The sequence below is a fragment of the Mastacembelus armatus genome, chromosome 12 (assembly GCF_900324485.2).
Source record: "Mastacembelus armatus chromosome 12, fMasArm1.2, whole genome shotgun sequence".
Taxonomy (NCBI): Eukaryota; Metazoa; Chordata; class Actinopteri; order Synbranchiformes; family Mastacembelidae; genus Mastacembelus; species Mastacembelus armatus.
Window position 1 is genome coordinate 3,406,856 of NC_046644.1, and position 16,391 is coordinate 3,423,246.

General features: G+C 43.4%; 1 protein-coding gene across 1 annotated transcript in view; it reads left to right on the top strand.

Moving 5' to 3' along the window:
• Positions 1–16,391, top strand: part of megf10 (multiple EGF-like-domains 10) — an 88,900-nt gene that overhangs the window by 53,716 nt on the left and 18,793 nt on the right. Inside the window, exons 12-15 of the mRNA XM_026298429.2 lie at positions 606–769; positions 11,158–11,260; positions 12,091–12,237; positions 15,536–15,670. Coding sequence (XP_026154214.1) covers positions 606–769; positions 11,158–11,260; positions 12,091–12,237; positions 15,536–15,670 — 549 coding nt within the window. The remainder of the gene's footprint in view (positions 1–605; positions 770–11,157; positions 11,261–12,090; positions 12,238–15,535; positions 15,671–16,391) is intronic.

A 16,391-nucleotide genomic window follows, 5' to 3' on the forward strand; every position in this document is an offset into this window, starting at 1 on the left:
ACTTTATCTGATCTAAGCACTAAATCAGACAGGAAGTCTGGAAATTCAGTTAAAAACTCTGAGTAAGGGACAGGTGGACGGTACAAGAGACAGGTGGACATATGGATGGATGTAATTTAACATTAAATAAATGTAATCTCAAGTTGAAATGAATCAATGTATAATATGTAACCAATGTAAAATGTTTTTTTTTCCAGTCTTTTTTTATTTCACAACACATTTGAATGATTTACAATAATAGTGTTTATTTTTATAATCTTTAGATTACAGTACCATTCTCTTAGGTCCATGTATTGTCTTTTTACGCTCTCTTTCTTTGGATGCTTCATTTTTTGAGACTGATTGGAATGACATAATGAGAATCATTATTATTTCCAAGCACATCTTTTTGTAGTGATCTTTTTACCAAACCATCATAACTTCTTACAAGGTGACTAGTAGTCTGTTATTATTATCATTATTTCAAAAAAACTGTTTTGACTCTTGTGTTATAATGATTGATGGTGTTGATACTAGCTACTCTTAAAGGTAAGCTATGTGTGTGTTCTTACTTCTTACTGACCCTGCTTACTGACCTGCTGAGCTTACTGACCTTGTTTAATCAGGGTGGCATGGGGTTGACTGCTCCATCAGCTGTCCCAGCGGTACCTGGGGTCTAGGCTGTAACCTCACCTGCATGTGTAAGAACGGAGGAGCATGTAACACCCTGGATGGTCACTGTACCTGTACTCCAGGCTGGAGAGGAGAAAAGTGTGACCTTCAGTGCCAGGTGAGAAGTTTTGGATGTTCCTAAATTTTTACACATAAAAAAAGCACATATAATTTGTTTTTATCTTACAAAATACATGTTAATTTGTGGACACAATCACAGCTCTAGCCCACTGAATATCACTTTTCGCTTGATACTGCATTTCTTTTGTTTTTGCATGTATGTTTTAACACTGCAAGTCAGTTTTGTCTTTGCAATTTTACCTTGAACAGCCACTGGATTTGTGTGAGATTTATGAGTTCACAAACTCCATCTTGTGAGACTTAACACTATGTAATTTCATGAACCTGCCAGTGGTGGGGACCAATCAGCGTCCTGTGAGGACACAGCATTAGAGCTGCATGTTCACTATACTGAGCCACATCTCTAGGTATAGGCTGCGTCACTTCTGCCTATAAAATTAGCAAATTGGGAAAATTTTTACATATGCTTTATATAACAATTTCAATGATACAGTTTCTACAATATTTAAAAAATACTTGCTCAACTTGACCCCACAATATATGTCTATCTAACATAAATCATAATATAATCTCAAATATATTTTGTTCAAAATGTTTCAAGACAAAAACTGTATGTGTGTGTATGTGTATGTGCCATGTTTTTGCTACATTGAGATGACTGAAACCTTTTTAAAGTGAGATGTGTGGATTTGGTTTCCTTATGAGGATACAATCATTTAATTTTAATGAGACAAATTGGTTTAAAGTGTGACGGTAGACTCCTAAAGACTGAGGTTAGGTTTAGGTTAAGAAAGGGCCTGTTTGGGAGCTTGAAGATGACTCTGTGGTTGTGGTTTGCCATATGTTGTTGCCAGCTTTGATTGTATTTGTGTTGTTTCTGAACAAGCACATTGCAGCTGTGGGGGATAAAGGAGAGGCAACACCCACACTTTTGCTAAAAATAAATTCTATCCCCTGGCACTAAATAGCCAAGGTAAACAAAACGGCACCAGCAGACTCAGAGTCACAAACACATACAGGAACACTAGGCTACACATATAGGTCTGAGTGACAGATCATACAGCCAGTCACTGCAAATTCACCAGTTGGCATTGATGAAGGGGGAACCCCAAATCACTAGAACCTAAGCGCACTGGAAGGATTCGGCAACAGTCCGACTGAAGGTGAGGTAATAGATGTGAAGACTACTACATCACATGTGAAGCCAAAATCTTAGTGAAGCCAAATTCGCTGTGACAATGTAATGTTGTCATATCTACTTAATATCCATGATGAAAAGTATGAAACAGCACCCTTGTTCATCTCTGGGAGACAGCCTATACCACCTCAGTCAGCTATCTACTAGTATTACTTTCCCTGTGAATTTCTAGCAGTAGCGAACATTAAGTTGTGTCTAGCAGTAGCGAATGTTGTGTCTTACAGCATTGTTCTTGTCATATAGACCTGTTCATTTAGTGTTATGCTCTTATTGTTATCCATGAATGAAATCGCTGTGTCTGTGTGACACCAACGGCCCAACACTGTTAAAGTTACATAGCAAGGTAGGTATGCTTTCAGAGCAAGTAGGCTATTATTTTTGTCTGAGTCTCACAGTCCTGTCAGACCCGTGCCACCATCTGACTTTTCTTCATGCAGTATCATTAGGATGCAGAAAAGAAAACAACAATAGGCCTATTTCAATTAGATGTTGTTTACATTAATTTCTTGGTATTACTTTTCAGTATTCACTGAGGTATTTCAGCACCATAGCTGTATGCATTTCTTGATGTTCTATAGGTGGTCATTAATTGAGGGAGCTTAATTTTGAGCGTGCAAAGTAGTTCTTATTCTTTATCACTGCACCCTGTTTGTTTAGGATAGACAGTTGCTGGAGGCATCAGTCTCCATTGCCGGCTCGCCAGTCTCCGTCGCTGGCACTCTAGACTCCATGGCTGGCTCTCCAGCCCCAGACTCCGGCTCTCCAGTCTCTGCTGCCAGCTCTCCATTCTCTGTTGCCGGCTCTCCAGCTTCAGATGCCGGCTGTCCAGTCTCTGCTGCTGGCTCCACTGTCCCCCTCGCTGGCTCTTCAATTCCCAATGCCAGCTCCCATGTCTTTTCACTCCTCCACTAGCCTGCCAGAGCCCCCAGTGTGCCGATGAAGGCATCTCCACTGAGGTTCCATCCATTCTCCCCGGACCTCAGTGTGCTGACAAGGTGTCCCCGCTGAGGTTCCGTCCCATCTTCCCGAACCTCAGTGTGCTGATGAGGGCGTCCCTGCTGAGGCTCCTCTCCAGTTCCCCATTCCTCAGTGTGCCGACAATGGCATCCCCGCTGAGGCCCCAATGCTGATTCCCGGACCTCAGTGTGCCAATGAGGCTCCTCTCCAGCTCCCTGGACCTCACTGTGCCAACAAGGATGTCCCTGCTGAGGCTAAGTCCCTACCTTCTAGGTGCCAGTGTGCTGATGGCGTGTGGCCTGGCCGATGCCACTGCACCTCCGGAACCTGAGCTTTGTATTTGTGGGTCAGCCAGTCCTGCCGATGCCTCCACAGCCCATGTTCCTGCTTGTCCTCCAGAGCAGCCCCTGATCCCTGCTCACCTGAGGAGCCGTCCTCCAGAGCGGCCCCAGACTTCCGTTCACCAGAGGTTCCATCCACCAGATCGGCCCCCCGAGGCATGTCTGCCTGGGGGGTCATCCTCCAGAGTGGCCCTGAATCCTCATTCGCCTAATGGGTCATCCTCCAGAGCGGCCTTGGACTCCAGTTTGCCTGAGGGGCTGTCTACCCGATCTGCCCCAGACTCCAGTTCACCCGAGGGACCATCCACCAAAGTGGCCCCAGATCCTCGTTTGCCTGAAGGGCTTTCTTGCAGAGCAGCCCCAAATGCCTGGCTACCTGAGGGGTCACCCAGCCAAGCAACCCTGGACTTTTTTTAAGGATTGTTGTCCGTCTGGAAGCTGGCCCTTGAGGGTGGGGTTATGTCATGGCCCAATGTTTTCTGTTTTCTGTGTGGACTTTTATTTTGGTTTCTGTTCTCCTGGCTTAGGGTCCAGGTAGCTTTGTAGTCATTAGTATGATTAGTTACTCTTGTGTTTGATTGTCCCTTTTGTTCGACATTTATATATACCTATTAATTTCCTTTGTTCCTTGCTGGAGTATTGTTTGAGTCATTTTAGTCACGTTTTGTTTGAGTAATGTGTGAACCAGAATTATGTTTGAGTGCTTGAGCAGTCTGATTTGAATCAAATTTGTGAGCTGAGACCAGCTCCCCACCTATATGGGCTGCAGGTGTACCAGGTTATGGTCATACTTGCCAAGGGTGAGGAGAGGGGTGGTTAAATATGCCTCCTTAGTATTCGCATACAGCAGATCTATTGTCCTGTTCCTTCTAGTGGGGCAGTCTACATATTGATGGACAGCAGTAAGTGTAGAGGGTTCAGTGTCCAGGGTTACATTATTAAAATCCCCAGAAATGACAATAAATGCCTCTGGATGTTGGTTTTGTAACGCAGTGGTGGTGTTGTAAATAGACTCACGTGCAGCCTCTGTGCTTGCCCTTGGTGGAACATAAACACACAGAACAATGACATGAGAAAACTGCAATGCTATATGGTATGGTCTGATACTAACAGCTAGCAGCTCCAGGTTGCGGCAACATGTCACAGATTTCAGTCAAATATTCAAGGTTGCATCACCTTTTTTGGCATTAAGAATAAGACCCCCAACTTTAATTTCTCCACACACGTTAGGCACAGAAAGCAGAAAAGGAGCAAAAGAGGGGGCTAGCTGCTAAGTTAAAGGTTAATCCCTAGAAGTCATTCAGTCAGTCAGTCTCTCTCTAACCAATGCCCGGTCGCTAAACAACAAAATGGACGGAATATGACTGCGGATTACCTCTCACAGATTGGAATACTGTGTGATGATAGTAATGCAGACTCGGTTAGACCAAAACACCGCCAACGCTGCAGTTGAGGAGGGGGTCTCTGCATTTACATTGACAACAAATGGTGCACTAAGGTGACTGTCAGAGCCACTCACTGCTCTCCAGACATTGATTACCTGATGTTGCAGTGTAGACCCTTTCATCTATGCCGAGAGTTCACATCGGGGGCAATAATCGCTGTTTACATGTCCCCCACCAACATAATGCTAACTTAGCCATGGAGACGTTACTCAACTCATTTCCCAACAGACTGGGGGATTTTTGCAGAGGGGACAGATCTGGAAGTTCACACATCTGCAGTACTTGACTACATCAACTTTTGTGCTGAGGGTGTGACAGAGACTAAAACTGTAAAAGTGTTCCCCAACCAGAAGCCGTAGCTCAACTGCGAAGTGAGAATCCTGCTCATGGCATGCGACTCTGCTTTTATATCTGGAGACCCACAGAGCTACAAGGAGGCACAAAAATATGCAGAGGGGCATTAAAAAGGCCGAGGGCAGCTGTCAGTAGCGCTTTGAGGCCCACTTCAACAATAAGAACCCCAGGGGCATGTGGCAGGGGATAAATAAACTCACTGGCTACAATAACAGCTGCACAGCCACAACTCACCCAGACAGCACTATCCCGGACACACTGAACCAGTTCATTGCTGACTTTAACTGTCGTGGGCAACCAGACACCCTTCCAGCTCTGCCAGCAGACGGGGACCCGCTGCAGCTTCAGACACACCAGGTCAGAGCCACCCCATGAAGAGTCAATGCAAAGAAGGCATCTGGTCCAGACGATGTCCCCAGGTGTGTTCTCAAGGCCTGCAGAGACTACCTAGCAAAGGTATTTACAACCATCTTCAACCTCTCGCTGCAATATTTCTCAGCAAGAGACTTCAGCACATCAGGGTGGGAAATCACACTTCCTCCATTCTCACCTAAATACAGGAACACCACAGGGATGTGTGCTCAGCCCCCCTCTCTACTCCCTTTTCACTCACAACTGTCCCTTGATCCATCCCATAGACACCATAATCAAGTTCGCTCACAACGCCACCACTGATGAAGGACTGATCAAGGACAACGAGTCAGCCTGCAGGAAGGAGGTCAAACATTTGACAGACTGGTGCTCACACAACAACTTTGAACACAGCTCTAACCAAGGAACTTACTGTCAACTTGGGGCCGCTTGTGGTGTAGCATTAGTGCATTATCAGGGCAGTGCAGTATCTCCATAAAAAACCTCCAGTTAATCCAAAATGCTGCAGCCAGAATCCTGACAGGAACTAGCAAGAGAGATTATATTTCTCCTATATTAGCTTGTCTTCATTGGCTCCCTGTAAAATACAGAATAGAATTTAAAATCTTTCTCCTCACATACAAATCCCTTCATGATCAAGCTCCTTCATACCTTAAAGACCTCATAGTACCATATTATCCCAATAGAGCACTTTGCTCTCAGAGTGCAGGTCTACTTGTGGTTCCCAGAGTTTACAAAAGTAGAATGGGAGGCAGAACCTTTAGCTATCAAGATCCTCTCCTGTGGAATCAGCTCCCAGCCCGGGTTCAGAAGGCAGACACTCTCTGTACTTTTAAGGCTCGACTTAAAACCTTCCTTTTTGACAAAGCTTAGTTATGCTGCTATAGGCCTAGACTGACTGAGGACTCTCCATTGGTACACTGAGCTCCCTGTTCTGAGCTCCCTGTTCTGCTGGAGGTTTCTTCCGTTAAAGGTAGTTTTTCCTCTCCTCAAGTGCTTGGTCATAAGGGATTTGTTGGGTTTTTTCTTTTTTGTAAAGTGCCTTGTGATGATTGAATTGTGATTTGGTGCTATACAAATAAAACTGAATTGAACTGAATTGTACTGCCATTTTTGAAGCATTTCAAAATGCTATATGTCAGTGCAACCCTTATACCTCCAATTCTAAGGACATGTACTAACTACATAAACTACATACTAACTACATAAACTGCTAAAAACTGCAATAAACCACAACAAATAAAGAAAATCTATCCATCCATTTTCTGTCGCTTTATCCAGGGCTGGGTCACGGGGGCAGTGGTCTAAACAGAGACGCCCGTACTTGCTTCTCCCTAGACACTTCCTCCAGGTCTTCCAGGGCAATACCGAGGCATTCTCAGCTGAGAGACATAGTCCCTCCAGTGTGTCCTGAGTCTTCCCCGGGGCCTCCTCCTGGTGGGGCTTACCTGGAACACATCCCCAGGGAGGGGTCCAGGGGATATCCGGAACAGATGTCTGAGCCACCTCAGCTAGCTCCTCTCGATATGGAGGAGCAGTGGCTCTACTCTGAGCTCCTCACTCTCACTCTATCACTAAGGGAGTGCCCAGCCACCCTGCAGAGGAAACTCATTCTGGCCGCTTGAACCCATGATCTTGACCCAGAGCTCATGACCATAGGTGAGGTAGGAACACAAATTAACCAGTAAATCAAGAGCTTTGCCCTTCGACTCAACTCCTTCACCACAACAGACCAGTACATCAACCAAATTTCTGTTGCCGCTCCACGATCCGTCTGTGAGTCTCCCGTTCCATTCTTCCCTCACTCATGAACAAGGCCCCAAAATACTTGTCTCGTCGACTCCCAGTGTCTTGCCACTGAGGAGTTTCCAAAACACCTCAGTGACTTCAGCCCAGATGATGGACGGATCAGCCTCCGAGTCTTCATCCTGTGCTTCCTCTATGGAAGGCGGGTTGGTGGGATTGAGGAGATCACCCACCCGACAATTGAGGTCAACAGCTCCCCACCTTTACTGTAAACAGTGTTGGCAGAGCACTGCTTCCCCCTCCTGAGGCATCAGATGGTTTGCCAGAATTTCCTCGAGGCTGACCAATAGTCCTCCTCCATGGCCTCGTCAAACTCCCCCCAGGCCCGAGTTTTTGCCTCAGCCACTACCCAGGCCGCAGAACATGGTCCACACAGGACTCAATGTTCCCAACCTCCCTCAGGATCTGGTCAAAGCTCTCATGGAGGTGGGAATTGAAGACCTCTCAGACAGAGGGTTCAGCCAAATGTTTCCAAAAGACCCTCATAATTCATTTAGGTCGACTGAGGTTCTCCAGCTTCCTCCTCCACCTTCGGATCCAACTCACCACCAGGTGGTGATCAGTTGACAGCTTAGCCCCTCTCATCAGCCAAGTGTCCAAGACATACAGCGGAATGTGAGATGACACGACCACGAAGTCGATCATTGACCTCCAGCCTAGGGTGTCCTGGTGCCATGTGCACTGCTAGACACCCCAATGCTCGAACATGGTGTTTGTTATAGAAAAGCTGTGACTAGCGCACAAGTCCAACAAAAAAAACACCACTCGAGTTCAGATCAGGGAGGCTCTAGTAGGTACTGCTTAACCTCCAGCACAAGCTCTGCTTCCGCCCCCCCCCCCAGGGAGTTGATGTTCCATGTCCCTACAGCCAGCCTATCGAGGACCCCACCTTCAACCACCGCCCAATACACAATGCACCGGCTCCTCCTGCAGGTGGTTGGTCCACAGCAGGATAGCCCCACATCGTCTTTTCAGGCTTTGCCTGGCTGGGCCCCATGGGGAGAGAGGTGCTTGCCTGCAAGCCCCAACCCCAGGCCTGACTGCAGGGTGGGGCCCTGCACGGTCCTTGGTGTGTCTTATCCCACCCATAAAAGGCCTTTGAACCGTTCTTAGTCTGACACATCACCTGCAACCTGTTTGCTTTGGGAGACTCTTCTAGAGGCATAGTTCAAGTCCGGCAACATAGTTCTTAAGATCATTCAGGCGATCACACCCCTCCACCACAATAAGGTGGAGGGGTGTGACTCATGTGACTGCATGAGTGAGATAGAGAGGTGGGTGGGGGTTGGAGATGTGAAAAACTGTGCTAAAATAGATCATGACAAAATGGCGATGACAACACTGACAGCTCAAAACCAGAACTGATACTACTGCGCTGGCAGACCTTACCTTAAATATAATCAAATTGTCCTTTGCAGCCTCCAAAGACTGTTCTACTCATCCATGAACTATTGATACACTCCTACAGAAAGCACAGAAAAAAAATAACCAATTATATGGAAGACATTAGATGTCTCTCAGAAAAACTAAGGGAAAAAGAGTCTCTACTATCCAACTCTATTAATGTGGCCAATGAACAATCCAAACAGAATACCTCCCTAACGCCAGTCTTCCAAGACGCAATTCTCTGGCCCACCAACAGCCTGCTGGCATCATGTTGTTCAACATCCGACAGTCAGTCATCCTGGGCGGACTTTTCTATTAGTCTTTCAAATAGATTTCCGGTTCTCTTAGATGATGTCATGCACCACCCGATGCAACCCCAACTGATTAACTGTAGCATAGCGTAAATCATACCCACACCACAGCTTTGACTATACTATCAGACGTCCCAGTACTGAATCCTGATAGCGACAATGCTACTTGACCATCTGCCATAAGATCCACTACCAAACTAAGTCACTTATCCAGCAAACCTAGACCCTGCGCAGCAGGAAGCAGTTCACAAAAACGTTGGGCTCATGCACTGGCATTTCCACTGATTATGATCTTTCATGACTACTGTTCCCCCGTGTTCTTTCATCTCTGATGTCCAATAATTGGTGATTCTTTTATCAAGAACATCTGCTTTGCAAATACAGTTAGTACCTGTTTCTCAAAGTCATCTATGTCTGACCTGCTTCATCAACTTCTGGAGGTGATGTCCCTTGTTCCCTTCCACCCATAGTCAGATGAATAATAATCCATGTCAGATTTAAGGACACCACCTATCATCATTCTGAACTGACAAAACAGGATTTCCTGGACCTCTTCAGCTCCCTGTGGGAAACCTGTTATTATCTGTGGCCCCCGTTCTACCACCATTTTATAGATCCATTTTATAGATCTACTTTCACACATACCAAAATTAATATTATTTCCAAATATCCTCCTCAAACTCTTAGTCCTCATATTCATTTCCCTTTTAGAGATTCTCCAGTTTTCATTAGATTTTAAACCCTTACCACCCACATAGTCCTAAATAATTCTATCCTGAAAACGATCACAAACTGGGGCCCAGCAAAACCCTATTATTACAAAACTTTAAATGTGAGATAATTTAATATTAATTCCAATCACTTTGACAGAAAATTCAATCCTTAAACAAAATTTAAATGCTTCTCCCTAGGATTCACATTACACAAGTCCCCCAGACCCTCCAGAGGGGTAATCATTTTATTTGTAACTTGATTTCTTTTCGGTCCTACATTTGAGATTCTTTGTTTCTTTTAAACAAATACTTTTTTTTAACAAATAGTTTACAGGCCCCAAAAGCTAATTTGGCCTTTAAAGAAGAATTTTCTGATTTAGTGTAATTCGTCATGAGCAGATAAAGGCCATATTTTTGCTCAACTTTATGTATATAGTCTGACCTTAATAAATATCAGTGTACTGTATGAGATTTCAGTGTGTCGATTCATAATGTTCCCTTTTGTGCTTGTATTCCAGAGCATTTGGTTAGTCTATCCACCTTTATCCAAATCTATACCTTTAATTTTGATTTGGTTAAAAATTTCACCCCTCATTTTGTACAACATCCATGTCTCCTAAAACTCTGAATTCCTCTATAGGCAGTCTCTTAATGGATTTTGTCAAAGTTACAGAACAATTCTGGACATCATCACCCCATTTAAAGCAAAAAGAAAAAAGACAAATCTTCACCTGTGGGAAAATGATTTAACAAAGTAGTTAATGAAAGAATTCCAGAAGGTTTTGACATTACAAAAAGCAAAAGGCAAAATACAATTGTACATCAAAACTAATAACAGATTGACAGTGTAAAATTAAACAAGCAAGACATTTATGTTTAATCTTTGATCACTAATAACACCCACAACCCACAATAAGAGTTCTATTTTAAACCACTAATTCAATGATCAGTTCTCCCCTTAGTTGAACCCTCCCCTCCTGTTAACATTTTCCTTAACCTTTCTCTACTCAGATAGAGGAAATAAGATCTCTGATTACTCCACTATCTAAAAACAAAGAATTGCTTGCAGTAACCTTGACACTATGTCTCATTTTCAATTCATTTCCCCTACAGACCTGTTGGATATAGCAGCTAAACCAAAAACAGTTAAATGCTCCCTGGATATTATTCCATCCAGATTTCTCAAAGATACACTATTACATATTGGGGCCCTACAAATTATAGCCATTTTGAGCTTCTCTTTCCTTACAGTTTCAAGCATGCTATAGTTACACCCCTTTGAAGAAACCAACATTAGGTCCTACAGGCCTACAAAATCTTTGACCAGTTGTGAACCTTCCTTTCTTGTCTGAAATATTAGAAAAAGTACAGATCTGTATGTACATAAACAATTACATTTCATTAATTCATTCCTATTAGAACACATGAGCCTGTGGAAGTAAAACATGCTTTAAATGAAAAGTTTCTCTATAGACTAATATCTGCTGCATGTCATGGATGGTCATGTTGAAGTTCATCTCTGTGAATGTTGATCCTCCTCAGGATGGTACATATGGTCTGTACTGTAAAGAACGCTGTGATTGCAGTCATGCTGATGGATGTCACCACTCTAGTGGCCACTGCCACTGTCTGACTGGCTGGACTGGTAAGATGGCAGATTTGCCTATGCATGCACAATATGGTAAAAATCCATTGCCATTGCTTCCTGCTATCTGTGGTTCTGATCTTTGGTTCATAGTGCTATCAGTTATTTATGAGCCAACTAGAGAAAAGGAAGTTAAGATGGCCATAGTAAAGGCTAAAGAAAGGTGTTGCCTGTAATGGTTCCTGAAGATTTATGTTGGCATGGTCTGATGCCCAATATGGGGCAGAGTGATTTCTTCCTGGCTGAGATGTATCAAATGAAGCTCTATCAAATGACATAGTAAAAATGGAATGAAAAACTAAACATTTGCAGGTTAAGTATTTTACAATAACTGTTATAACTGTGTAGCCATTTCTTGTCCTAATATTCCTAGCAGGGAATTGGAATGGAATTGTCTAAGAATTTGGAAAACACTTTTTGAAACTGCTAACAACGTATGGGCCCCTGTCATGAGAATTGTCTCCGACTAAACGCTTTTTTTGAAAGAGGTCAGAAAACAAACTCTTGTGCTGTTTTTATAAGCCTATCATTGTTCTGTTGAATAACATATTACTTGCAACAATTTGCAAGTAATATGTAAGTATTATATGCATTAAGGTTATTTAACAATTTGTCATTTTATTTAATTTATTTGAAATCTGTCATGTATCAGAGGTGTGTAATAGCTAATCAGGAGCAGCTAAATTATACTCAACTGTTATGCCAGACATCAAGGGGACATTATGTTGTGACTGATGCCAGAAGATCTTTTCTGCATCAGTCAGAGGTGTACCCAGTTGTCTATGAAAATATGCTAAAGTATTTGTATTTATTTGTGTATGCTTGCGTAGGTATCCACTGTGACAGTGTGTGTGCAGAGGGCTACTGGGGCCCAAACTGCTCCCGCCCATGTAACTGTAAGAATGGTGCATCCTGTTCACCAGACGAAGGAACCTGCGAGTGTGCTCCAGGATACAGAGGGGCTGTCTGCCAAAGGAGTAAGTCCTACATCCCTCCATCAGCACCACATGCTAGCAGGATCATCACACAGCTGTCCTCTGACTTCAAAGATAAAGGATTATTTTCCAACTTCACTCATATTTTTAAGATTTTGTCCACTATTCCTGCAAGTAATAGTAGGCCACATCTGAATTTTTTTACTACATACTGTATGTGCATAAATTTATTTTTAATGGCTACTACGCAAATGAAAATGCAATAGGCACTACAGCCAATGCAACATTTGGTATCTGCAAACTACATACTAATACATATTACTACATGGCCACCTTGCCACTAATTAACCTGGATGTGTACATGTGGTGACGCTAGTTTTTCATTTGTCTAACTTTAAATCTATTAGCCTTTGCCATGAAATGTAGGAATACCTCACTCAAATCCTTTATGACAGTATGGTACCAAGTAACTTAATTTACCAGTAACTAACCTTACATTCTACAAAGAAAGAAAGCAACTCTTTGCTAGATGATGTTGTGTATTGTTAATGGCGACGAAACATCCTCCCTCTTTACTTGTTTTTGTTTTGACTACCACTTCAATTGGACAACGGGACAGCCTAATGCCTATCTTTTCTATATTAAGACAATATGAACCTTTATTTGTTGCACAGTGGGGAAATTCCAAACATTACAGTGGCATATAGAAATAGAAGATTGAAATAGCAGCAATACTTTCAAAAGTCACCGTTAAGGTATTTATAAGGTATATACAATGGGAATATAGAAAATAAAATAAATTAATAAAAATATAATAAAAATATAGAAAAATATAATAAAAACTGGGAAACATATGATGCACTCTGATGTAATAGAATATTTACATGTTTTTACAGTTTTGCTCTATTAAGGATGTGGGGAGTTGTGTCTACTGGGAACAGTTCTGGTTGTACAGTCTAACAGCAGCAGGAAGGCAGGACCTGCAGTAGTGCTCTGTCACACACTTGGGATGGAGCTTTACAGCTGTTCAACATGAGCCTCAGACTGGGGAAAGTACCACAGCTTTGGAAAACATCTTTTGTGGTACCAGTACCAAACACACAGCACCCAAAGAACCTCAGCAGCTACAGGATGGTGGCACTGACATCTCATCTGATGAAAAAACTGGAGAGGCTGGTCCTTGTCTATCTCCACCCTCTGATGAGCTCATCTATGGACCCGTTTCAGTTAGCCTGCCAGCCTTGTATTGGGGCGGATGATGCCGTCAACTACGTCCTTCACAGAGCTTTTTCTTACCCGGAGTAGCCTGTGAGCACTGTAAGAATCATGTTCTCTGATTTCTTCAGTGCCTTCAACCCAATACACCCAAGGCTTCTTTCTGAGGGACAAGCTGGAGCACATGGCTTACATTTAGCTGACTTGATTCTGCACTACCACACCAACTGGCCACAGTATGTGAGTGTACCACAAAAGATGCTCATGCTCATGTTGAACAGCTGTAAAACTATTCCACACACCTGAGCTGCACAGGATTGAAGGAGCCTGGAGCTGATGCCATCTAGACCTGCACCTTTCCTCACATTGATTTTCTTTAGCTCATTTCTAATGTGGGCTGTAGTCAGAGGCAGACGGGGGGGGGGGGGATCATTCATCCACTTCCAATCCCCAATCTGTGGCCAGAGATGGAAATTTCTTCACAATTTGATTGAAAGATAAAATTCTGAAGCACGCATTATTGTAAATACTGCAATAAGATTGGACAAAGAGGTGTCAAGAATTTTGACATTCTGCATGAGGTGATTTTGGTATAAGACAGTAAAATGTTACACTGTGCTGTAGGTATAGTAAGGTAATGAAATGTACAGTATGTCACTGACTTATTTGATTCTGTGTATTGCTGCATTCTTCTTTGTCAGTCTTTACAGTCAGTAAATTTATGCCCGGAGTTATCAATAATTAATGACAAATCAGTAAAATAGAATGACAAACTCCATCCCCAAACTGCTGACTCTTTCACTCCAGCAAGGCACATAACAGACACTGCCAGTTGCTGATTGTATAATTAGATTTTAATTAGAGACCCACATTCCACAGACTCGGGGCCTGTTCACGCTCTTCCCAACTTGGCGTTTATGCTCAGGTTGGGAGCAGTCGGGAGAAATTTCATTAATAAACCCTTTACTCATGCATTACTCATGCTTCAATGACGTTCCACCTATGACCAATACGCGTAACTTATGATACATATACGCTTAAACCCAGAGTCAGTTGCTGTTCAATTCATGTCTAGGTCCCATTTTTAGCCGCTCAATTACGCTCCATTACCATCCTACTTACGCTGTAGATACTCTGCCAATGACCAACTCACGGGGCATTCCCACTGTACTTATGCCTACCCTGACTCTTTTCTCACAAAAGCAGCTGATCTCTGCTATCTGCCTATCATTGTCTCGTGCACACGATGGATCGAGCTCGAGGTGTGCTGCTAAATATTGTGCTTTTGGAACAAGAAGTCCCTCTGGCCTTTGTAACGGTTCTTGGAAATCGACAGTGTGTGGAACATTGGCATGCTCGCCAACACTAGAAGCTGTGATGTAGGTGCCTGCACCACCTCCCTCCTATGCTTGCCTATGCCTCTTGTGGCCTTTGCACAGGCAGACATCTTGTGATAACAGAACCGGTTGGTTGATGTGAACTTGGAGGTCTTATTTGATTGGCAGTCAAAATCAGATTGAGCAGCAATGGACGGCTGTCGGCGGGACTTAACTGGCAGTTGAGTGGAACGTATCTGATTGAGCAGGAGCGAGGCTTGAGTAGAACGGGAATTAAATGGCGTCGGTGCTGCTGGTGTTAGGGGATAATTAGCGGTGTTTAATGAGTGTAAGTGAGTCAGGTGTTAAACAGGACCATCGGGAATAGATCGTGAGTCAAATAGCAATCAATGGCAGAGAGCGGCAGTGAGATTTTGCCTCCTGACTCACTCCTGACCTGATGCCGTTCTGCTCACGTTCTTGCCACTTAACTTCTGTCCCATTCCTGTTTCACTTCCGTGGGTCCTGACCCATTCCCACTCTACTGGCGCTCTCTAGAGGTCAGGAGACGTTTTTGACCAGGTTCTAAGACACCTCCCGACTATCCCGCTCTTGCTGATTAAGGGTGCTCCGTTTCTAATTGAATCTGCCCCGTTCCCATTTAGATCCCGACCAAATCCTTCCCCTTCCCGTCCTCTTGGGAATGCCTAAATTTAGGTAGGTAGTAGAGTGGGGGTCTGTGGAATGTGCGTCTTAGTAAATTGGGATTAACTTAATTCATTTTTGTGATTCCTCTGGTTTGCCTGCAGTTTGCTCTCCGGGTTACTTTGGTCACCGCTGCAGTCAAACGTGTTCACAGTGTGTCCACAGTAATGGACCATGTCACCACATCACAGGACAGTGTGACTGTCTCCCGGGCTTCAAGGGGGCGCTGTGCAATGAGGGTAAGCATTAAATAACAGTACATTCAGCCAAATTAGCAGGAGGATACTGTTTCTATCATGTTACTGATGTGGATCCTTAAAGGCTTGTACTGATCAATAGGGATTGGAATCAAGAAGCGGTTCTTGTAGAGAACCGGTCCCAGTTCGATTCCTTGGAATTGTTACTTTGCTTCCTTAACAATCCCACTTATAGGTTCCGATGAAATCAATGCATATTTGAGTGATGCTGTGAGACATGATGTCATCACACGCATGCTCTATATTTTGGTTCAGAACAGGCCTAACATCACACTGAAGCTGAAGCACTCCAAAGTTTGGTTGTATTTTACTAGAAAAACCAACACTTGCAACCCCTGCTCAACTTTCATTGCGATAAAAGGGGGAAATACCTCCAACATGCATAAACATTTAGCCACACAGCATGCAATTAATTTGCACGAATGTAACATGTTTCATACACTGCTTAGCGAAGGTGGTGGTGATGAAGAAAAAATAAGAGAATTTAAATTGCTAAATTCTTATCAATTTCCATTCCTACTGATCATAGTGCCCTGGTTGGTAATCATAGTAAAAATGATGTTCCACTTAAAGAAGCATGAGTCTAAAGAAAGTCGATGGCACACAGATGTTATCATGTACCATACACAAATTTCACTGCAGGTAAATGTTTGAACCAATCAGAATAATTTGGTTGTTGTGATGTAACACTGCTGAATGAAGT